Here is a 26,477-nt window from a genome sequence, read left to right on the forward strand (position 1 = left end):
TACAGCACTTCAGGCTGCAAATGCTATTGGGAAGATTCACCGCTCATTGATTACAGAGAGCATCATTTGTCTAATGATTTGTCTAAATCATTTGTTTAGGTGTTAGTACACATCTAGTTCCAGGAAAAGCTGATGCAGCTTCTCCAGTAGAGTTTTTATGACCAGGTAAGCACAGAACAGCACAAATCAATATGAAACAGCCTTCCCCCAGCAAGGAACATGCAATGATGCAGTAATGGGGTGACTTGGTGGACAAATTTCCAGTGGTCAGACCTGCTTCCACTAGTTTCTGCTGCATCTGCTTTTGGTAGGCTACACTGACAGCTTCTTCTGACATCAGCAGGTAAATCAGAGAAGCAGTGCTAATTTGTAACAGACCACATAACCATCCCTGTTACTGAGCATTAGCTACATTCAGAAAGTAATTTTAGTGCGCACAAACTGGATTCCTTCAGAAGGACATCAAACTCCACGTGCCTGTGATACCGCCAACTAAACACACTCCAGCTCGTAGTCCTTTGGACAGCTCCAAGCCACATACACACAACAGGAATATCTGGATCCAGGGCAGTGATTCAACACAGTACAAGGCTAAATCCCAAATTAAACATCCTCCTGATGTCAGGGTCACAGCACAAACTGCTTTGACCTACTGATCCACGCTGCTAACTAATGCACACGCTGCCCACAGGCCCTTGCCCATCATCTTAGAGCTCTCTTCAGCTCCCTCCTATGAAATGTATATTCCTTCCTACGTTCCTCTCACAGAGCACAAGAAAGTAATAAATAAATTCTTCAGAGGATTTTCTACTATACTAATTTTCCATAAACAGAAATTTCAGAACTCATTCAGAAGTGACGCAGTTTCAGTTCTAAAAAGAACTGGAGGAAAAAAAACCTATTCAAACACATTGAGAATTTACATGTCCATAAAAAAACATCACCATTGAATAGTTAGCGTGTCAGATGACATGATGAATATGGTCCTTAGATTTTTTCAGTCAGTAATTAGTCTGCAGCAAAACTAAACATGGGAAACTGCACATTTGTCACTTATGAACACATTTCACCCCCTAGTAGATCACCATGGAACCAGATCTACAGACAATAGGATCAATATTTTCCCATAGCACACTCCATTAAGAAAAGCAAAGCATGACCTGAGTGATCCACTACAATCTTATCTCAAAAGATGATGTAACAACAACAACAAAAAAGCAAGAAACTCCGAAGTACTTTAGCAAGGTTCTGACTTACCTATGTGATAAAGTCCTATCCAGTCAGTTGGATCAACTTCTTCCTTAATATCCCAGAATATTATGAGGTTCTGAGACTGCCCCAAGGTGTATTCATACATACTGGCTGTCAAACTAGACCTGCTGTCTGAGGTCACTAAGTCAGTGTCACTGTTGGCACGTTGCAAATTCATGTTCTCAGCCATGGTGCCCTGAGATGCCAAACTCTGCAGATTCTCTGGGCTCAGAGTATAGCGGAGCTGCGGGTTGCGACGTCGCACAAATAGCAGATGTTCTCGTGCTGAACTGGCCATCTCTTCCTCGCTTTTATCAATTTATGTGAAGAAGTTGTTGTTCAGAGATCTACCATGAAGCAGAAAAAAAGACACAGTGAGACAACAGGTTACTCAGCCAAACATTAAATGTAAATGTCTTAGTGCAAAAAAGTTTAATCATGACTGTTCACAGAGAAACTTAAAATGGACTAAGCATATCTTTTACTTAATTAATTTACTGCTACAGCCACTTAGTTGTTGAATAAAGACTAACAAAAGCATGAATCATTCACTCCAAACTTCAGACTTACCTACGTATCATGAAATATCTTTTGTAGGCCAGAATGCAATAGAAAGCAAAGCATCCAAGACCATCTATCAAGCACATGTAGCTATAGAAACAAAATGAAGTCTGACAGTGGCTTGAGGAGTGAAGAAATAATAAAATCACCTTCCACCTAAGAAATCACGGCAATTTTATATCACCTACTTTTACCATTGTTAGTTCCTAACAATACTTGCTGCACGCTGAATGTTTAGAATCAAAGAAATGATAAAAATACTAATACAGTTGGACACACCACTTCAGTAGAAATATTATATCACAGAGCTACAATATTTAAAATGGTTTTGTAAGGATTTTTTTTAGATAGAAGGTCTTTGCTGGAATGCCATGCTAATGTCATCAGCCCATACCTCCACACACACAACCTGCGTCTGATTATCTGTAATGAGCTACTAATCATATTATTGCTTGAAAACATGCCCACAACTTGAAACAAATCACCAGAAAGGAAGACAGAAATGGGAAAATATTGAAGCCAAGGGAACAGCTTGCAGCAAGATGGAATTAGAAATAGGAGGGGATATGAAAACTCTGTAATATATCACGTGTCTTTGACCGAAGCTGTTTGCCTTTTTCAAATAGTTTATATGGAGTTACTGTTTCTTTGTCTTACTGAGGAAATCACAGAATCACTCAGGTTGGATAAGACCTTAAAGTAAATCAAGTCCAACTGCAGCCTAACCATAGTACCATAACTCTAACAACTCCCTGCTAAATCACATCTCTGAGCACCACATCAGAACGGCTCTTAAACACATCCAGGGATGGTGACTCAACCACCTCCCTGGGGAGCCTGTTCCAGTGTTTCACTGCCCTTTCAGTAAATAAGTGTTTCCTAACATCCAACCTAAACTTCCCTTGACGCAACTTGAGGCCATTTCCCCTCGTCCTATCACCTGTCACCAGTGAGAAGAGACCAGCCCCTCTCACTGTAAGCACCTTTGAGATACTGGAAGAGAGCAATAAGGCTTCCTCTCAGCCTCCTTTTCCCCACATTAAACAGCCCCAGCTCCTTCAGCTCCTCATAGGGCTGATTTCCCAAGCCCTTCACAAGCCTCACTACCCTTTTCTGGGCCTGCTCCATACTTCCATGTCCTTTTTGAACTGAGGTGCCAAAAACTGAACACAGAAATATAATAAAACATAAAAATAAAACCACAATGTCTTCAAATGGCAGAACCATCTTTCTTAAGAAGAAAACAGTCTGCTGATCTGTTTTTCAAGTGAACCTGTGAACGATATCTTATTTACTCTATTCACATGGGATACAAACAATGCATCTCTATCTTCTCCCTATACACTCCCCATTCTGAAAATACTTTTTCAACATTTCTGACCAGACTGCACTTTAACTAGTGACAACATTAATTATTCCATTGCAATGTGGAATCATTTCAATCAAGGATGTATAATGTAAGCTTTTATTTCTAAACATACATATAACCGTACCTAAGAGAAATATGTCCATGTATGCATGCACCAATAAAAAAGAAGATACCTGAGCACTATTCTTAGGATTTCATCTTTTTCTATCAGGCTAATCTACTGTGTTGAAACCTTTGCCTGTAGCAATGGGGTGGAACTAGAGGATCTTTAATGGCCTTTCCAATTCAAGCTGTTCTGTACTTCTACTCTATGACTCCATGTGTCACAGCTTTCAGCTGTCATACGCAGATGCATTTGTTGTCTTAAAATAACCTGAGCATTGTCAGACAGTGCTGAATGTCAGCTGTTATAGTGTTCCTTGTATTAAGCAAGCAAGCTTCTAATTTAAAATAAGGTAGAGTCCACTGGAAACAAATGGATTGGTTGGCCACATCCATAGTATTCTAATTGTAATTAGAACTACAAATACTGCTACCAATTACAGGTCTGACAAGTGGTTTATTAAACAGAAACCATTGCCTGTAGAGTCCAAATGACATTTAGTAATTAGAAATAAAATCAGCTACAGCACTCTGACATCCCAAGATTATGATCAACATAGTCTTAGTAAATAAATCATATTTATGGGGTTTATTTTAATTTTTCTTGGTTTTTCTTCTATCTCCACATAACTCTCCTAAACCTGTGCCTTTCCTTCACTCATCTTGAGTTTTCTTTCTGACACAATTTCAGTGTACAGTCTTTGAATGTACCACAGATTCTTTTCCTTTTTCCAACTTCCCTTAAATTGGAAATGTTTTAAAACAATAAAAAGCCATTTTGGTAACATAAAGTTCAACTCAGACAGTTGCATACAATTCATTATAGACAGCGTGTGGTTCAGTATCAAACATTACAGAAAAAGAAAGAAAAAAATCAACTTTCTTACAACACACAGAAACACACAAAGATCAGATCAGCCTCAGCCCTCCCAAGCCCTTAGTGAGGTAAGTGCCAGTGGACATCAGCTCTCCAACTAAGTTATACAATCTGCCCACCCTTTTTTCTTTTCTTTCTTTCTAGCAACAGAATCTGGCTAACAGTACATGCTAACAGCTATACTTTAAAATTCACAATGGAACAGAGAGACTGGGCAAGATTAATTAACAGATGGATAGTGCACTATCTAGTTAATTTTCTTCTGCCACACATTGGAGTTTAACCTTGATTTTAACTACCATGTACAGTAGTTTTACAACAGTAAAATTACTACAAAACAAGGCTCATACTGGAGAAGTGTAAGTTAAAGACAAAGTTTTTATAGCAGAGATGCAGAAATTTCTCTGCACTGCAAAGCAGTACATTGCACCCGTGGCAACACTGACATTTGCTGGAACATATTGAAAATATATATCCAGCAGATGGACAAACTCATCCATGGCTAAGCACACATGGGAATTAACTTGTACTAGCTATAACTATCCTGCAGTTTGAAAGATAAGAACAGCCTGAGAAAAACATTAGCTCCTGTCTAACAGGCAATTTTCTGAAGTCCTAGTTGGTGTCATTTTGGTGAAACAAGGATGTAATTATCATTTCTGAAGAAATCTAATTATTAGATGCCTGTTCCATTTTTACTGCTAAAACCAGGTGTCTTTAAAAGTCACGATATAAATTGTAATTGAATATTGTAACCTAAAGTCGTCAAAGTGTATTAGCAGTAAACAACTAAACTCCCATACAAATGCGCTCCTACTATGGGAAAAAGAAGATTAAAAAGTCAAGAGTCATAAGCTTTTAGAATACTTCTCGTACTCAGTGAAACAGGGCGCAAAGGGGATCCATAGTCAAAACTCAGCTCACAATAAGCTGGGAGGTTCATTAAGGAGAACTGTGCAGAAACAAAAATGACACATATTCTAAGAAGAAAAAAGATGATAGTCATAAATCACAAACTACAAGGAGGCATCTAAGAGTGGAAAAAAAAAAAGGAGCCATTAATTTAACTACTTACAGTTTGTGTTTACTTACAGTACAAGTGACCAGGTTGAATGTGATCAGTCAAGAACTGCAAGAACATCATGCCATGTAAGCAAATAACACCATTCAAATCAAGTCAAAATATGGAAAGCAAATCTAAAGCACAGGAGTAACAGGCACTTGAAAAAGTAGCGAAGAATAATTTCAGCAAACTATTTCAGCTGAAAAGTAAAACCTGTACCAAAGCTGCTTATCTGTATCAGGGCTTTCTTCAATACTTCACAAGAAGCTTAGAGAGAAATGAGACTCGTTTCATTTTAATTTCTGAGTGGCACGAGTTCAAGATTATTTTTATCTACATATACCTTTGAATTGCTAATCACAGAGGGGCCACAACTGGGAAAAGTGAAGAATTTTAAAGGTTCCACTTGATACACAAAACACAGGGAAAATCCCTTTGACTTCAGTCTTCTTCACTAACAGAAACTCAAAGGCAGCATCAAAGCACTTTTAATACAGTCAAATGTTCTGTAACTTTTCAAATATATGAATGAAGGTCTGGGAATTGCTGCAATGGAATAAATTCAAAAAAACACCATACAAAATAAAACAGAGTTCTCAAGCTGCCTTGTTTATCTTACTCATAACCATGATTCACTACTTGTTTATATTGCTTATGTTTCTGAGGCTTACGGGTCTTGCAGGCTGCCTCTGCTTTTGAGGACTTTCTAGTGATTTTTTAACATGGCAGATAGATGAAGAATCATTTTTAAGGCGTTTTGTTGAATCCATGTTCCTACTCTTCTGCTGTGCTGCTGCCACAGTAATGCTATGTGCAGAAACAGAATACGGCATACAGCAGCTAGACACATTGCCTTTGCACCTGTTTTCAAACACGAGATGTGTAACCCTGTACACATCTCAAGATGGGCACCTAACTGTCAGTGCCTCTGCATATCCACACTAGGATAACGTGAGGCCACATCCCCATTTGCAGCCCTCTATACACTGCCTTCCCACTTGCTAGAAGCTCTGCCAGGAGCAGCACAGTTAAAATTCACTTCTGGCTGCAAAGCCTGCCTGGGAAGATGGGTGAAGGTTAACCACATGGTTAGCTCATGCCCTTAGCTAGTCTGCACAGACCATGCCCTTCTGCCCCTCTCACACTGCCCTGCCAGATCCATGCACCAGCCGCTAACTCAGCAAAGACACAAGCAGCTGGTCCCTGAGATAAAGGATGGACTTGGCTGCTCTTCAGATTTCCTCCCAGGCCTACCTTCTAGGTACTTATATGACCATGTGAAGATACAGGCCTGGTCTGGGAAAAAATAAAATGAAATCAGATAGAAATGACAAAAAGCATCTTCTTCTATACAGAAAGAAATGAGATTAAACTCACCCTTCCACCCAGAAGGCCTTAAGCCCTTTTCTTGTCATGTCTCCTTGAGTGATTCCAAGAATTTCTGCTACAAGTTTCCTGTGATTCACATCACGGCATTTCTCTCTCAAAAGGTATTTTCCACTGTCGGATTATTTGGGCTTTTCCCTGCTAGCTAACACATTATCAGACCAGAGGTAAACTAACGCATCTGGGTGCTTCCCATTCAACCACAGAAAAGCAAACATGTCACATCACACAAGTGCAGGTCAGCTATTTGTGATCTCTACTTTTGTCACCTGCTTACCTCCATGGCCATGGCTATATTCTAAGGCTTCAAGATGATTTAGCACACGAATTAATCAACACGTGTCATGTAATGGAATTTTTTTGCAGCACATCAAGAAGTAACTGCACAGAGCTGAGCTCTCACATCATGTAGAAAACTGAGGAGATTCTGCAGCTAAAATATAATTACAGCTGTTCAATATTGCTACATGGAATGCTGAATCTTCACTAGATCTGCACAATAAATTAAACAATAAGTTATCCAAGTAAGCGACACAAACAAGTCCAGCCACTGTACTGGAGGAAAGAACATTATAAATCTAGAGAATTCCTGATTGGAGACATTCAATATAAGGTTGGATCAGGCTCTGAGCAACCTGATTTAGCAGTAGGTGTCCTTGTTCATTGCAGGGGAGATGGAATAGGTGCCCTTTGAAAGTCCCTTCCAACACAAAAGATTCTGTGATTCTATGAATCAAAAGAATGAGGTATGTTACAAACTGGAGAAATGACATCATTCCACCTCCCAGACTACTTTTTAATTACAAGGATATTGAAATACTTCAGGAAAATTAGAAGTGAGAGATGCTTCTCTCTTTTCCTGAGTTACTCTAACCTGTACACTGACAATCTGTACTCCATCTTTTTCTTGAGTAGCCAACTCGGGACACATCTTTAATGTGTGGTGTTCTTTTACAAAGCAACAGAAGAAAAAATATTCAAAATGATACAAAATTATTATCATCAACCACAAAAGCTGACACAGGACTCAGATCCAGTTTAAGTATTTAAATGACCATTAATTGGTTTGGTTTTGTTTTTTTTAACAAAGTTAAATTTAAGGTTACTTTAATTCAACTTCATGCTTATTGGATATTATGTCTTGAAATATGAATCACAGAATCACAGAATGACCTGGGTTGAAAGGGACCTCAAGGATCATGAAGTTCCAACCCCCCAGTCGTTATATCCAGAAGAGCAAAGAGGCAAGTTAAATTCTGAAGCACTTTATTTACCTGCTGCTCTGCTTACACTCTCTAATAAAGCCCATAGACCTACATAACAGGAGGATGACCGGCTGCTTTTAAAAGCAGCATAAATCAAAGTAATAGCAATGAAAATACTCACTTGTAGAAATTGTATTAAAGTATCTTAAGACAAAGCCACAAATTATTGTGCTGAAATCTCACGGTGATATTTCCAAACAAGGAAAGTGTCGGAGGGGAGAAGGGAAGAAAGGCAAAGTGCAAATGCACACACTTGTCTCCTTTGACTTCAACCTTGTGACTCAGCTCAGACGTTAAAGATCAGCTCAGATTACAAAACCATGACACAATTTAGACTGACCAAAAACCTCCCCTAAGGCAAAAAGCACATCGTTCAGCATTAATATATATGTATTTAAATGGTGGGCGCAAATCATACAGCCAGAGAGTAGTACATTAGTACAGTTGCACATGGAAAAGGCTACATAGACAATGTATTTCACAGCCCTTCAACCCACTCCAGGATTGGAAACCATTTAAAAGTGCTTAAGTTCATTTCCTTCAGTCATCTGAATATGTAACAGGATTCCTAATAAAGCTGTAGTTCAGAAGTGAGGCAGAGACTGGATGAGCAGATAAGCAGCAATTGAATCGAGCCTTGCATGGAACTACAGCCTTAGATGAATCACTCCACAATATTACTACAATATCACTGCATAATTTTACAATCAGAATCCCCACTGCCACAGATCCGATCTTCAGTGTTCATGACAGATCTATCTAGTGCTAGTTGCAACTGTCCTGAAGAACTTCCCTTTGGGTATTGCTGTGATTGCTCTCTGTTTAGCCTTATCATGTCAAGGCACACAGTCCAACTCAACTACAGCCTCTTTAAACCTCTACTGCAGAAAGATATAAAATAGTCTCCACAAGAAGCTACTTTAGTGTAAGATGAACGAACAACAGTGTAACTACTCTGTGATTAAAACACAAAACTGCTGATACTTATGTATGTGAAAGCTTTAAAGAACTTATTAACTACATGAAAAGCAAGCAGCTCTCTCCATAAACATAGTTTCTGTTCAACTGCCCTTTTTACTCTTCTGAGATAACAGTGAAAAACTTTATGCCAGTTACACTCCCAATAGGACGACATTCCAGAAAGATCTGAGGATGCTCCTTGGCTGGAATACAAGAGTGTCAGTACATTTCTGCTTGACTACAGTTTAATGGATCTTTTTGCCTGGAAACTTACAAAGCAATCACTATGGAAGATGTCCCTGACACTGGCAGGAGTAGGAGAACAGTTAGTCGAGCCAGCTCCGAGATAAGGGCCTTTGCTTGCTGACTGAGCATTGTTATGACCTTAAGGGCATTAGCAAAAACACTGCAACCCTATCGTGTTTTGCACATCAGTATTACTAGACCAATGTGGAATTCCACTTCATCACCTTTGGTTTGATTCCCTGTTTTCACAGTACTCCAAGACACACAGGAGCTCATACCTAAAAAGTGACAATTAAACCACATGCATACACACCATCATACAACCACACTCGTACTTTTTATAGCAGAATGTATAGCACCATCAGTATAAATAACACTGAAACACAACACCAAATGTGTCCTGTATATTAAGTTTGTAATATTCCTGAAATTCAAAGAGCTATGAAAGAAATCTTTGCAGATGGAAAGCGCTAAGGATCTTCTCCTCCAAAAAACTCACAGGAAAAAGCAGTTTAGAGCTTTAAGGACCTTTGCTATGGGAAAAATGCCACTCTTGCAGTAACCCCCATACACCACCAGCACCCGCAGGTACAACCCAAAGTATGAAAATGCGAAATGTAAATTGTGAAAATGTGCCCTTTGTATCTGTTGTGGTTTCCATGGAAATAAAATAGGAGGCATTACTTTCAAAGCAACCTACATACATTTGTCAGTGTCTGCTGTGCTCTCTCTTTTAAAAGAAAATTACTCAAGCTAGAATGCAGGCCATTAGAAGTTAGAAATAGCGAAGTATCATGCTTCCTGCCCCTGGGAATACACATTACAATACATTATTTAGTTGAGTGATCCCACACTGTCATTTTTCCTCTTGCAGGATTACTGCTGCTTTGTGCAGTTTCTGCACTAAATAAAACAGAAATCCTCCAGAATCTAAATGAACTATTAATGGAAAAGAAACCAACAACACAAAGTGAGCTATATAAAGATGAGGTCTATTATGAATTAATGCTTTTATTATTAAACATGCATGAGTTTTTAATAAGTAGAGCTAAAAATAGAGACAAGTATCAGAGGATTTCTCCAGGCAGAACGATTCTCATTCATCTTCCTTCTGCAAAGAAATGGGACAATGCTAAGAGGACTCGCACTGCATATCTTTACACCACTGTCATTGGCCCTAATTCATCACTGCACTAAAGAGCCCTTGAGATCCACGCATAAAGGAACCTGAAGACTTCCCCTTGAGTAGATTTTACTCAAGGCTACCCTGTGTGTGGCTCCACAAGCACACAGTGTAATGCAGCGCAATTCAATATAAACTCACCCCAGGGCCAAGGTGCTGCAGCACCCAGAAACGGAAGGAGATTGAAATCGGTGTTTATAAATACAGCTGCATGTGATACGAACAATACAAACAGAAGATAATCTCATCTGGAGGCCTACACTTTGCTACAGTTCAGGTTGGGAAATTTTGAAGGTGTTGGGTTTTTTTGTGTGTGTGTGTTTGTCTACTGTTTTTAAAATGACCTTGGTGTATTTACATCAAAACACATCTCTTTGGTAAGCAGTTGATTGTGTTAGGAAGCAACAGGAAATGAAACCAAGGCAATCACAGCACACTGCATTCCAGTACCTGTGTAAAATACTGAGATCTGTAGTTTTTAAATAACTCTGGTTTGATTTTGAATTTACTCTACTGGTCATTGTATAACAAAAATGTAACTTAATGCCCATGAGACACACCTATTAAACAACAGGGCTTTATATTAGAGCCAATTTCCTTTTTCTTTAGTAAGGATAACTATGCTTTTGTCAAAACAAAGGTTCTTAACATTGACTCTCACCATTTTAATCCTTTTACAGGAATGATAACATGACAGCGATTTTCCCTTGGCTTACTCTTTGTGAAGACAATTTGGCATTGGAGCATTCTATAAACATACAACTACTCACAGCTACTACTTCAGAGTAAAATTCACTTAATGCTCCAGTTCTGGGCAGAGCACCCTTCTCCCACTCTAAAGTAGTAAATACTCAGTATTTATGGGGCACATCACTGACATAACAATCAAACACAGATTGCATCATCTGTGGTTGCACTTTGTGCTTTAAACAAACCTCTCTCCCCTGAACACCCAGCATCCAGTTTTGGTTAGGTGTTTTTGTCACTTCTTGGTTGATTGGTTTTCCCCAGTCACACAGTTAAGGATTTTTCAACACCTACAATGCAATGCCCACTTGCTCTTTTTCCTGTGCTTCTTCAGTAAAGGTCATCTCTCAAAACCTGATCTCTCCACAGCAGCACGAAGAAATCATTCTATAGCCCTTCAACTACGTACAGCCCATGGCAGTGCCTTGCAGGAAGCCCTCTGTAGCATGACCCAGTACCGATCTTCTTCCTCCTGGCACTCATCTGTATAGCCTGGCATACACTGCTGAATGGCCAAAGGTATCAAAATCTCTACTTGGACTCCAAAATATATGGCAATATCATATGCACTACTCCTTGAATCCAGCGCTATCTCCTTGTGTTTGCCCCAAGTAAGTATCCAACATCTTCAGGCATATTCAGGGAAGACAAAGGAATGTAATTAAGGAAGTAATGTAGCAAGAACAAAAGTTCTCCAGCTATTCAAACCAGGTGCGTAGGTGCACTTCAAAATGCTGCTAATTTGCACAAACCTCATTATCCATTAGAGGATGAACAATGCTACAAAGGAGCTAACTTGCTTTTATTTTTACAGAGTATTTATTTGTGCTCTGTACAACTCCCACTTCAGAGAGCACAAAGAGAAGGTGCAAAGTCAAGTACTCACCCAGAAGTACAAGGCTGCAATACAGTTCCAGCCCATGATCCAACCACCTCTTTAGCACGTGCAAATGCTACCAAATAGGCATACAGCCCCATTAAAACATCTACCTTAAACCTTCAGTTGAGAATTTGGGTAATTCCAGCACCTGCAGTGACAAAAGGGGTAGAAGCATTTTGCTAACAGAACCTGGCCCCAGAGGACAGTAATAGGATCACCAAAGAGATGTAAGGAATGAAGACTCCCGTGATAACAGGCTAGCTTAGCAATATGGTTCAATATATTAGCTTATGGACCAATATATTAACAGCTGTTAAGAAAAAAGTTAGCTAACTCTGTAGTGCCCGTAGTTGCAGACTGCGTTGATTTTTAATCCTTTATCTAATAAATTACACGAGCCTGTGATTACAGTCATTATCACTCATTTGCTTTGACCGTATGATGTAATTCCCATAGCTCAACTTAAAAAAAAAAAGATTAAATGCTGGGTATATGCAGCTGCCCTTCCACAAGGCTCCGTAGCATTAAACTGAAGCTGTGTTTCCTAAACAGCAGCAGCAGCCCGACCAAGTAGAGGCTGTTGTCACAACTTCCCTAACATACCTACTCACGCTGTACCATATTCGCAAAGCTCTGATTAAAATACAAACAGATCCCACAGCTGCCAATATCCAACTCAGGAAAGATAATGAAACACCTGAAGAATATCAGTCATTAGAGAATGCAGCCAAATTACTGGGAAACATTTTATGCTTCAAGAACATAGAACATAGAAGCCGAACACTTATTACCAAAGCCAAGTTCCATTCAGTACACTTTAAATGGTTGTCATGGTTTTGTAATTTTGTAATTTTGCTATCAGTATGGTCTGATATAGTCCAAATTAATTTGATTTTTTTTCATTTTTCTGTACTATATTTACTACAAATTTAGGACAAAACTAGGACACCTTCCTCTAAGTCACAAAAACAACCAGAAGCAGTCAATAGCTATTGCTGCCATCCCAGCCACATCTGGTGACAACACAGGTCTGCTGCAGAGGCACACTACCATCATATATGCTGAGCAATTTGATCCCCCATTCATTCAAAAAGCTTCACTTGGAGCCTTCTATGGAAGGAACAATCTTCCAACAGGAAGATGCCAACACACAGCAGCAACTACGGCTGAGAAAGCAAATGCCACTTCTAAGAGACTGCAGAGAACTGCTCAGCCAACCTCTAGTGCTACCACAGTACAGGCTGCATCAGTTACCTGCAAATTAACTAATTAACACCCCTGTCAGATGTGGCAAAAGTTTCGAATTCAAGCGTCACTGTGCCTCTTCCTTAATACCTCAACTTTTAGGTACAGTTCCTGAAGCAAATGGGAATAGAAGAGCCAGTAAAGGGTACTAAGGATACAAGAGTATGCTTATGGCATTTGAGCTTTATGACATGCAACTAGATCCTTTTGATGCAAAGGAAAACCCTAAACTAAAATGCCAACCTTCAAAGCAAACTGCCAAACACATATATTTTACAATAAATACGGAGAAAAATATTGCACAATTAAGGACAAGCAGCTTCAAACCTGAAGTACTGTACAAGCACAGAAGATGAAGTTGTAAAATTTTCTTAATTTGCTATAAATTTAAAAGATTTTTGAGCGATGTAGTTAATCTCTCAGATCCTGAACTAAACCCAGCAGCAGCCATGGGCCGCATGTGTGTGTCATGATGGGACAACTCAGTCTGGTATTGTCCTCGTGACTCACAAAGCACTGGACATCAACACAGGGAAGCTGGTGTTGCTCTACCAGAGCTCAGCAGGGAGCAGACACTGCACAGAAATAAACCAACAGGCTGTTAAAATGTGTTAAAAGCACCTTTAGTAGTTGGATAGACCATTTTGCAGATGGAAAGGAACCGTAATTAAAAGATCAGGGAATATTGACATAGTTCCATCAAGGAACTTTCTAGGGACCCAGGAAATTAAATCATTCCCATTAGATGCCATGTCATCAGCCTTTCAAAGCTCACTGAAATCGTGTTATTTATTTTTACTCTTCCAGTAGTTGCATTTGCTCTTCTGTATACACCAGAGAGCACAGAGGGCCTCCTGCTCCCAGCAGGTCAGAGACATTGGGTTTAATGTTCAAACAATATACTCAGAAAAGCCTACCAAGATTTAAAGAGAACATTACCCAAGTCAAATACATCACATGTGCCAACAACCCCACATTTAAACCAGTATCCTGTTATGAACATTATAAGAAAGAACTTCCTATAACCACTACTAAGCTTATCCTTAGGCTTTCTCCTTACCTGTAACATGTAATGAGCTCATTATCAACCCATTTCACACATGACTCAACTCTTCTATTATCATTACTTCTACAGTGGAATATTCAGCTTCGTACCATTAGCTTGCTCCTAGGCATTCAACAGTTTCTTTGTGGTTGTGGGTGGGTTTGTGGTTTCTGATTTGTTTTTTCACTTTTTGTTTCTTTGCTTGTATAACAAGCAGCAGCATCATTTCCAATTAGTCAACACAATGGTGCGTACTCCCTACATTTTGTAACAGGCAATTGTTTTTGATCATGTTGAAAACAGAATTAGGTAATATACTGGAAATATGACATGTATTTTATATCTAATGTCAATCTCACACAAAAATAAGAGATACAATAGAGGCAGGAACCGGTCAGAGGCAGTCTGCATACAATGACATTTCTGAAATAATGAGAGTTCCGAGAATAAAACTGAAGTTTTCATGTTATCGTGCTAAATATGAAAACCATAGTAAAGACTGTTTACTTTCCAAATGGATTTTCCATTACTTCCCGGGACTGAGAACAAGTTATTCCTTCACTACTTCAAGGTTCCTTTCAGAATGCGTCAACATCATCTCAACTAACCCTGAAACATCTTTCAAAGTACAATACACCAAGGAAAGGGTTTAAAACCTCCCAGGACACTCAGCCGAGAGCTGCCATATGAAAGATTTCCTCACCAAAGCGCCCATAACAGTAGCTTCCTTTATTGGTACCTGTCTGGTGTTACTGCTGTATGGCCTTTACCTATGTGAATACTTAAAACAACTTTCAACCCATAGATGAAAAAAGAGTAAAGGGCATTGTCAGAATTCATATTGTTGCTCTCATTACCAATGACTCAACAGCAGGTTTGTAAAGCTTGATGACAAAACTATGCACAAGCCACTCTGCCAGGAATACTCTTACAAAGATCCACACCACACTTAGAAGAAAAACTGTCACCCTCCAATAAACAGAGGATTTTATTAGCAAGTTGTCTGTTAATTTATACAATTTAATACAGTCAGGGAAATAAACTAATAAAATCTCCTTGAAATGCAGAATTAGGCATTTAGAAGGAGTACTCCTGAACGCAGTACATTTACAAAAGTAGACATAAAGATTAAAAACGAAAATAAGCTATTAATAGGATGAGACAGCATGTGACTCATTGTCTAACAAAGGAAGTATGTCAGGGAACAAAAAAGAAAAAAGAAAAGAAAAAAATCAGAAGACTGCAAGCATGCCATTTTAAAGCTATATGCACGAGCCATGCAGTTCAGTTATTAAACGCAACAGGGTGATGTGTTTTGCAGTGGGACACAGTCAACTCCAGAAAGAGAAAATGCCAATCAGAAAACAGGGCCAACATCCAGGTAAAAGCACCCATATCTAATGAGAAGTCACAACCAAAGGCACCTCGTGAGACCAGCGTGGAGGACAGCGAGGTGCTGCCAGCCTCACCTCTGCCAGCCAAGTGGGCTGCTCTGCCCTGATCACATCAGTACTTTGCCCAAACTCTTCCTACACTGTTACAGTACGATTAAGAGTTGGGATTACACAGCTGCAGTCACAAAACACACTCAATGTTCAATATTCTTCACATTCCCTTTAGTTGCTTCTTTTCCTAAAGACAACAATCTCAGAATCTTCTCACAGGCTATTTGGGAACAGTATTTTCCATGCTTGTACTCATAAAACTTACTGTGGTGATCAAATGGAACAGATGACATAAGCTTAAGGCTAATGGCACAGCCCTCCCAGCAGCTACCAGTGATACATCACCCAGCAGTAAAGTAAGCAAAAGGCAGATTTGTTTTCATTTTTGGTCAGCCAATTACACACATGATCTTTTCAAATACCAAGAAAAGAAGAAAAGTACGTGGCCTTATTTCTCCCAAAGCATTCACTTAGATAAAATTATCAGCAATGCTCTCATGGACCAAAAATAACACTAAACTAACGCAAAATGCCTCATTCAGACAGACTGCCAAACTCCCCCTAGTAAGACATGCTCTACTTTTGTCTCAATATACTTCACAGTTTTTTCCAACAATAACTGCAATAATTTCTTTTAAGTCACAGAGAACATATGTAAAACAGGAACATTTTGGCAATCGTTGGGAAAATAAAGCTATGTGGCACTAAGCACACTCAGGTTGGAACATTCCGCTCTGTATCCTTTGCTCACCAATTGAAATTCAAACTTGCAAAAGGTATTTCCCCACCACAGAAAAATCAATGTGACCTTAAAGCTCTCCGATGCACGGATGTGTGCTGCAAACAGCAGAAAGCCATCCTTACTCAACGCTGTTCTTAAATTATGCAGCTTCTCCTGCTGCAGATGGTAAATCATTCATGAGTTTAGCATCAGCGACTTGGAAATGAATTATTAGCTACAACGAGCTCTGTGGTACCACAACACTGTATGAGTAAAACCATTAGGAAAATAGCCATGCATTTTTCACTTGCAGTAAAATCTGCTTAGTGAACAGTCCAGCAAAGACTCAAGTCCCCAGTAACCAAGGCAACCTGAGCGGGTACTCACCTGATTGCTGTGTCAGCTCCACATCTAAGTTTTTCTATTGCAAAATGGAAAGGATGCCTGTGTTGTGCAGACACACACATCTATGCATATGTACACTTATATATCACAGTGAATGCATGTGCAGATATGTACATGTGTTTATACAAACACACACAAAGTATATGAATGAAAATTACCACCACTGAAGTTAATATTTTTTACATCTCAAATATAAAAATTTAACTAAGTCAGTAACCAAAATTAACAGAGCTGTATACAGTCAAGGCATCAGTGCATCTCAGTGCTTTTCATATTTCACATCTGCCTTCAAAGCATTCCACTCCACCACAGGAATACTGTATTGCCTCAGTCTGACCCTGATGCTTCAAAGAAATGCTCAAGTGCAAACCCTTCCTCCAGCTCAGCTCATCTTCCTAAAAGACACGGATCCATGTTTACTAATGTCATTTTGATGTTAATTTATACCATGTGTATGCCGCGCTTAGACAAAACTTAAAGTGTTCCAATTCAGCGGTACGTGGGTAGACTCCTAAATATTTTATACAAATCACAACCACCAACACGTGGGTGGAATAAAAAAAGGAGCAATTTCTTAGAGCTAAAGCTCCAAAAATAGTTACAAGTGTTTAGGTTAATCTCTCTTGCAACATTATGTCATTTCTCCCATAAAAGGATTATTTCCGAGGCTCATAACAACATTTATTGAAAACTAAGCCTTCATTTCTTTCAAGAGGGGTGTGATTTTACCCTGCATTTCCAATGCATTAATTACTCTTGATATGTCATAGCTGTTTATTCCAGAATTCAATGGAAAGCCACTTTCAGCAAGCAACTAATACATAAAGACTTGCAATGGGCGCTACATCACTTTTCTACTGTTACTCTCAAAAAACCAAATTACTTGCACTGCCAGGAATTACGTTTTAACACCTCTTATCAATCTTCAGCCTTTACCACACGCTAATAACCATTTTGTGGAAGATATTCACAAGATGATGTTGCAATCTCTATGAGATCTACATATTTACGAAGCCTGTGACACCCTAAGATTCCAGTGACACTTACAGATCACACATTTACCACTGGCAAATCAGCGTATCATATGCATTCATTGATACTTATAACAACAACATACAGTAAACCTACATGAAAGCAGATGGGAGTTGCGGATAGGTCATCATTATGTAAGAAAACGATCCTCAAAATAAAGACATCCCTTGAACATGTAGAACTGGAGCAAAATATTATACAGTATGAAAACAATCTGTTTCCCCACATGCAAAAATATGTGGGAATAAGCTGTCTGAATAAAATGAATCTGCTCCAAAATGTTTAAAATACAAAAGGTAAAACTAAAAAAATCTGCTGACAAGCAAGAAATACTTTTATATGATTTCTAAGAATAGCTTTTAGCTGTATTTTAAGATTATGTAGATCAGCATAAACAAAGGTTGAAACAGGTTGCCCAGAGAGGCTGTGGATGCCCCATCCCTGCAGGCATTCGAGGCCAGGCTGGATGTGGCTCTGGGCAGCGTGGTCTGGTGCTTGGCGACCCTGCACACAGCAGTTGAAACCAGATGATCCTTGTGGTCCTTTTCAACCCAGGTCTTTCTATGATTCTATGAAAGGTTAGCTTAACTGATTTCCCATGGAGCCGTGCCAATTTACAGCCAACAAGGACCTCACACTTCCCTTGTTACCTCTGTGAGAATGGCCTTTTTTCCAGTGTTTGGATATGCTGTAGTTTACTCCAGGTAAGAATTCAGTTATGGCTGCCCCTTATGACAGCCAAAAAAACAGGTATTCCTGAATAATCTATCAGATTTTGCTTGACAAAATACTCCTGCTCTGTACTGAGAAATTCTTTCCATGGATTCCTTACTTGCACTCTCAAACTACTGACACGGAAACTTAACTTATGAGATCCTGAACTGTTTAAACGTTGACAGACTGGAGGAAAAAAAAAGGTGGGGAGGCGGAATAAAGCTGTCTGTATATTACACAAGTGAAATAGATTTCTTCAGCACTGGTTAAATTCATTAAGCTTTCAGAAGAGTGGGGATTTTGATAACCTAATTTTTTTTTTCATGTTTTCTAAGGTAAATTTAACTGTTTACATAGAAGTCATGATGGAAACTCATCTTCGTGCATCTCAAGCTTCACTCCCCATAGCCATGACAAATCGTAGCAAACAATCCAACCTTCAAGGTTTAGTTTAAATTCTGATTGAAAAGCTACCTCAAAATTTGCTACCCCACACGCATTCTTCATGTGCTACACTCATCACGTACCTGTGGGACTGCACACAAGTCTTCGTTTAGCATAGAGCCAGACATATCAGGAAAAACATCCCTTTGTCCAACCCTAGGCTGGCTAAAAATCCAGCCACATCTTCTAACAGGTAAAAGCCAAAGCTTGGATTGCCAGGATGTTTTGGAAGGTACGGTCTACGCTATGAAAAAAAAGGTCAAGCAAAAACATTACTGACCAGAATACCCATAAGCATCCACTTTGTGAGCTTCCCTATTTGGATATCCTCATGGAAAGCTACAGTTAATTTAGAACGACCTATCCAATTTCAGTGGACTTGAAAAAAATCATTCTGACATTCCAGGAACAAACAGTTGAAGCTCCTGGTACCCTCCAAGCACCTACTTAAAGTTGCTTTATTCATGTGTTAAGATAATGAGCAGTGTCCCCAAGCAGAAATGTAGCAAGGTGCTCTTTGCAGGAAGAACAAGAAACAATTCCTGCCCTAGAGAATGTAAACAAAAGAGAATGCAGAAGTGAGTTGTGCAAACCTTTTTACTTAAGAGAAGATATGCAAAGATTCACAAATAAGGCCACTCTGGAGATGGAAGTGCTGAACTAGCTGCACATACTGCATAAAGCAGGAAGCTGAATTCGTGGCCTTATCTAAATTCTGTTTGTGTAAGGCTTCTTTTTTTTTCCTGTATCCTTAACAAAGCTTATCAGAATCACAGGTTGGAAGAGATCTCAGGAGGTAATTTGTGCCTACTTAGGCTGGATAAAATTCATTGCCATGAAAGAGATGAAGGAGGCAGGCAAATATTTTCAATAGTTCTAATCCTGGAGCTTTTTTGTTGTTGTTTTAAAGTCTCACATATAAGAAAAAAAGCTTAACAGCATTATAAAGGAACACACATTACACACTCTTTCATCAATAAGTGCTCACACAAACTACTACACAACCATCAGTCCACAAAATAAATGCCTGCTATCCTACTAAAAAGCAGTGAAACTGGCAGTGTTTATGCTGATTGCAAGGCTGTCCCATAAATCTCCATGATGCAGAAACCATGCAGCACAGCAAAGCATTTATGCCAGCAATGAGAGAACGTGCAGAGTTACTGAAAATAATATTTGGGACTTAAAATTTGACCGCATAGAACAACAAACAAAACTGTAATGGGAAATAAGCAGGAAGAATCCAAGCACAGAAACCAAAGGAGACCAGTGAGTGAGCAGTGCTACCCAAATGGAGATGTATGTCACTGATACTTGGAAAATGGTAGGCAAGAGTCAATCAGAAAATATGGATACAGATCCAAACCAATACGTATTAAGTCCTGTCCTCAGGATGAACAATACTGTTTCAGGTTAAACTCTAACTTGGTATATGCTGTGTAGGCTTTGAAGCTGTACTTGCAGTACCACAATCCATGAGCCTCAATAACTGCTCATGGAAACAGAAAGCTGAGAAATGAGATCAATGCCGTAGAATGACAAACCTCTACAAAATGAAAAAACAACATCAAATAAAGATTAATATAACATGAAGTGAGGGGTGGTATAGATTTTCATTCAATGAAAGGAAGCAGAAAGAAAATGAAGACAGATAGTGACAGAAACAATTATCTGGTATGTTGGTGATAAAAGAAGCAGAACTCATTTTTGAAGGATCAGAAGCCACATCATTGGCAGCAGGAAAAGCAGAACCAAACACAAGAGTGACTTAGATAGATTCACTGTCTGCTGCAGTTATTCAGAAATTCTCATGAGTTTACTATAGACTATGACCAGTAGCACAAAGTTCAACATCATTCCTACATGCAAAAGGGAAAAAAAAGCCAAACAGGTTCTGATTTGTTTTTTACAGGTATTAGAAGCCTTCCTTACCCCCGAATAAATCCAAGACTCCAACGTTTAGCACAGCTGTTATCAATGACCCATAACCCCAGACTGCAAACCTCAGAACCAGCTATAGTGAAGAAAACCATTTCAGTGGAAGTTCTAAAAGAAAAGACTGACCTCATTCCCTTCCTTCACACAAGCTGAGTTCAGTGTATTTTGCACACCGAAGAATTCAAAGTTGGGTAGTTCCATCTCAAAACCGGGTAACTTTGGTATACTTTGCTTCCACTCATTTTTAGCTGTCACTGGCTTGCTTCCAGACAACATTAGCTGAGTTGCATTTTTTCAAATGAGAAAGTGAAATCAACAGGATTGGAGCTAATAATAAATGCTGGAAGGACAAACAAGGAAAGCTAGTTCAAGGAATGACAGGGAAAGCAGAGGAAAACAGAAAGGAAAGCAGGAAAAATACGTGGGAAAAGGACAAGTAACAATACTTGTATTAAAATACAGATGCTGATCCTAAAAGATATAGAAATTGCCACAGAAATATCTTCCAAGAACATAACTAGGCATATCTAATATAGAATTTACATATCCAGACCTGCAGCTCAGCTCCCCAGAAGCTGCATATTAACCAAAAGAGTAGACAATACAATGCATGAAGCCTTCCTGGCCACGACAGTATTTGACATTCTTCTGGTTCTCAATCACTGCATCTCCTCTCCAAGCCTTGAATTTACATGTGTGCACTGGTCTGCTCACACACAGATAGGTTATATGCACTCTTCCAACACTTGGAAAGTGTATTGTGCCAGGCAGTATGTACACATATGTGCATCCTGAAGTGTTCTAAAGTTGAGCCAAGGAGCAGAGAACAGACCACAGCTGCCCATGTTAATCAGGCAGAATATTTTCTGGCACAGAAGCAGAACCCATAGCAGGCTGAAGGCTGGTTGGATGGTTTTGGTAGCAGCATCCTTCCATTTTCATTTTCCTAGCAGTAGGATTCTTAGCTCTACTCCTGTTACTTTACATGTTCTTAACCTCAGAAGACCACACCACTGCCATTCTTTCTGTATAAGCAGACTCTACACATCCATAATGAACGCTCTCAGTTATTCACTATTTATTTTCCTCTATTATCCATTTTTCCATTTTTGAAGACTCCAGCAGTGCTGTCTACATTCGCTACCTGAAGAGAAGCCTGAGAGGTCATTTGATTACCATACATAAGCACTTACTCACTGAAAAGGAGATCTGGTAGCAAGACCTTTCCAACCTTGCTGATAACAATGCAAAAGAATCCAGTGGCTAACAATTAATGCTAGATCAGTTCAACCTTGAAACATTCTGCAGTTTCCGAGCACTGACTGCAGCTGAATGATGAATGTCTTCCATTTTTTCTGTGTGTTTTGGCTGACGAGCAGGGAGCCGAATAAAGGATTGCTTTGCATTTCCCTATTGCCAAGATGGACTGAGAAACATGCTTCAATACAGGGATGATTTTGGGTTTCACCTTCAAAACAGTTCAATTCTTAAATACACTCCACTATAAAAAACAGGCAGATTTCTTCCTTAGTGTTCTAATTTGGCCTATAATTCTTTGGTAACTTTTATCAGGACAAGGACAACATCTTCCTCCATTGTGGCCAGAGTTTGCTGTAACACCACTGCCATTCAGAGCACACTTCTACCACAAACATAACTACCTTCTGGAGTCTGATAAAGTACACGACTCAATTCCGACTAAAAACAGATTATGCAAAACTCTTGCTCTGCACTAAGCTGTAGCATTCATAAGAAAATAAGGGGAAAAGTCTGAGAGAATAAGGTTCAAAATGAAGCATACAATATCCGCTCAGTGCTTAATACCTTTTTAATCAGAAACACGTGTGAAATTTAACTTTTGCTTTGCATTTCCTATCTCACCACTAGAGATCAATTATACCATATACCATTATTTTTTACTATGAAAACTTTCTTCTTATGAAACAGAGTTAAACTAAATTACCCTACAAATCTGAATACTTCAATTAAAACCAATTTTCTTCCTGCAAAGTGCACCAGTCCTAGTGTCCAAATGCCAAGGGTGCTTATTAAACCATTTATTTCTCCTTTTGCTAAAGAAAATGATTTTATGCAAATTTCCTCTTGCAAATTCATGTTCTGAAAACTGTTATTAACATAAATGCTTGATAATGACGTTAAAATGCAAACACGTCTCTATCAGATAATTAAACATACACATTTTCCTAAGCGGCTACTCGCATGTAAATTTAAAGACAAGCCAAGTACATTCATGCTGCTAGCACATGATCACATGGTTATCAAGTGCTCCTACATACCTAACACTTGCCCCGAAGAAAAGAAGCACGACACAGTCCTCCTATATTTGAGCTAAAGTTACATGAGGTTCTGGAGTAGGTGATCCTGAGAAAGAAAAATGCTAAATTCCATTTTCCAAAATGAAAATGTATTATATTGTGCACACTAAGCAAACAAAACACAAACTTGCCTATTACAATCACATTCAGGATGAACTCCAATGTTTCTTTTCCATCTCCTTTCTATAACCGAACGCCCCTGAAGTCAACCAGGGAATTCAGTGAGGTCTGAATTTGCCTCTTTAAATCACAGCCCAGTGATGTGAAATTTGTTACAGACCCAACATTCGTAGATTAGAGTCAAGGATGTGTAACAGTGTATTTAAAGAACCAGAAATACATACACTCTATATTACAAGTATATATTGCAATAGGTTTGTGCCTAAGGCACTCCACCAAAGCTGGAAAACATGATTTTAAATACCACACACTGGATTCAATACATGGAATAGTGTAATGTATACACCAACAGACTTAAAACTGAAGGAATCAAGCGGAATCCCATTGGCTTTGCTATGACTGATTCTTGACCACAGAAAATACTGTGTTCTCTGACAGTGACAACAGCAGATTCACAGCATGGCAAAAATCAGCCTCTTATTCAGTCTGCCTCTCCATTAACATCCAAACACACTACTGTACATGAACATTGTGCCCATGTCACCAGAACCCATTTTATCTGTTTTTGAAAGAGAAAACTATTGTGCAACGCTGTTAATCCACAAAACCATCGTTTGAAATGAAGAAACATAAAACCAGAAAGAAATAATAGTAATAAATCATACCGTTTAATTATATTTGTCTATTAAATAGAAGTGAAATCCCAGTAACAAACGAGAGTCCTGGAAACCCTTTAATAGATTGAATGGCAATTTAGCAAATGTGTTTTAGCAGTCATTTACCTCCCCTTACACCTTCTTATTCACTAGTATCTCTAATTGATAAGACCTAAATTACTGCTGTGTTTGCATTTATTCTTAAAGGTCCTGGTCCGTACTAACTAACCTGCATGTATCTCACCTCCACAGCTCCGTGAGCTAAGAAACAATAACAACTGATTAAAAATAAAAATAAAGCCCAAAAATTACATCATTAGAGCCATCCTAGGGCTGATTTGCTTGTAAAACTAATAGAAAAAGAAAGCAACATTTTTCAGTGTAGACAATTTGCAATACAACAATTCTCCCCTTCCTCAGCATGTAAAAGTTTTCTTAAGTCATAATAGCACAGTAAGTGGGCAGGCTCATGAATACAGAGCCAGTTTACCTCACATAGCTTTCCTCATAAAACTCTTTCCTCATTCTGAAGCACTTCATAAAGCACTCACATTGAAATGCACAAAGCATTTAAAAAACTTCTCTTAATGAATCCAGAGGCATTTTAACAAGCTCGGCATTTCTTCTGGAAAAGAATAATATTTATCGAAACAAAACAGATTGTATTTAATTGCCCGTTAAACACTGCAGGGGGAGGAACCACAGTTATATTAGTTAGCTGGACTAAAAAAATCCCACAGTGTGATTCTACCTATATCTCTGCCCTTCTGCAGGTCATGATGAGTCACTGTTTTCTGGAAGAGCAGCCATAGCACCACCTGCAAATTGTCAGCGGGCTGAAATGTGATTCAGTTATCCATATCTTTTATCTACCAGGAAAGTCTCGCCTTATGCAGAACTACTGCATGAATACATGGGCATAAAAAGGTGCTTCCAAAGCAAATATCATTAGCCTCCACACTGCAAGCAAACAGACAGAAGAGGACGAACTAAAACACACCAGCAGCACAATTACATTCATCTTTCTCCCAGATAAAGGTCTCACAAATACAGAGGTAAACTCAGTCTGCAAGCAAGAAAAGGAAATTACTGGTATCAGTTACAGCCCCACTGTCTCAAAGAGCACTCTCTCTCAGGTACCTGATTAGCTTACTGGTAGGAAATTGATCTTACCAGTCAAAGTCAGAGGTGCTATTTTCAAAGTGCATTTAGTTGCAGACGCTGGTGCCGTCGTCTCAAGTCTGAAAAAGGACCTGCACGTTTAAAAGCCCATCTAACCCCCCTCAGCCATCCCCAAGTCATATCAGCTCACACAATCTAAGCTATACACGTGCCACTATCGCCCCTAAATCTTACTCTGCTGGTACACCATTCTGAAGCATTTCCAAGTGCTGCTATAATGGAATTTACATATTTTTAGTTATCCCAAAGGCTCTTCCTGAACCACATGAGTACTCACGCTCACCACCAAAATAATGGCAGTTTCCCTTTTAAAAGTTAAGCACTAAGACATATGGTATTAAAAACAGTGAGCTTTCATTCCAGGATCTTAGTAGAAACCAACTAAGCCGCATGGATTCATTAAGCCTTGCAAAAAACTTAATCTTGCTTTAATTGCTACCCTTTTTAACACTCCTAATGCTTTTACACAAAAAAATAAAGAGAAAGAAAAACACAATCCTTGATAATAGTACCAAGAAAGTCACCCTCTAACTGCATCTATGCCAGTTCTGGCATTTCCTTCTTTTATTTAGTATTTATTTTACTTCCTGAATCTTACATTGCATGCTGAAATACAAGGCATTCATACAAGGTAACCTGCCTTTCACCATAGCACATTTTGCAGTCATAGACAGCTGGTTTACACAAGTTATGGATGCACATCCAACACACAGCTTATGAAACACCCAGACAAAATTAAAGGTTAATACTTAATTGCCTTTCCACGTGCATTTTTTTCTCATCCTCCTCCCATAAAATGAAGATTTCTTCTGAATGTGTGAATTGCAGTGAAAATAAGCTGTTAATTGGCTACACAGTGTAACTGTAAATCACGGAGTGTTAAATACCAAGATGTAACAAATATTTACAATGAAACTGTGACTTGTGTCTTAGGTTCTGAAAGAATCTGTTCATCTCACATGAAATTGCTTGTTAGATTCCACAGGTTCCCAAAAGAAAGGGTATGGCTATTCCAGTTTTACAGATTGATTTTGCTTGTGAATTATATATCTGGCATGTTATTCTGCAAGGTAAAACAGCTGCAGCTCATTACTGGCATTAGCCAGTGCCGAATTTTCACCAAGTCCAACAGAAATTCCCCATAGCTTACAAATCTAAGTTTCAGATAAGACAAGCACAGTGAAAGCACAGCGAATGAATCCAGGCAGACCAAATAAACAAAGGACACTGATACAAGCTAATAACTGGAAACCCATATACATCTACTTCTTAAAGTCTTCTCAGTGAGCAGCTGCCCTGAAGAT

At 38.9% G+C, this 26,477-nt stretch overlaps 1 protein-coding gene across 4 annotated transcripts in view; it reads right to left on the reverse strand.

The window, feature by feature from the left end:
- The window catches only part of HECW2 (HECT, C2 and WW domain containing E3 ubiquitin protein ligase 2), a 131,704-nt gene that overhangs the window by 96,085 nt on the left and 9,142 nt on the right, over positions 1 to 26,477 (reverse strand). For 3 of the 4 annotated variants that reach the window (XR_014948127.1, XR_014948128.1, XM_015867659.3), the window contains exon 2: positions 1,258 to 1,598. Coding sequence is in view for 2 of the 4 variants with exons in the window: in XM_015867659.3 (XP_015723145.2) it covers positions 1,258 to 1,549 (292 nt within the window). In the remaining 2 variants the exon portion in view is untranslated. Of the gene's footprint in view, positions 1 to 1,257; positions 1,599 to 7,995; positions 8,070 to 26,477 lie in introns of those variants that run through there. The other variant, XM_085552835.1, reaches the window with a different exon arrangement.

Source organism: Coturnix japonica, chromosome 7, assembly GCF_054131305.1.
Source record: "Coturnix japonica strain WE chromosome 7, WE-NBRP24, whole genome shotgun sequence".
In the NCBI taxonomy this organism is placed as follows: Eukaryota; Metazoa; Chordata; class Aves; order Galliformes; family Phasianidae; genus Coturnix; species Coturnix japonica.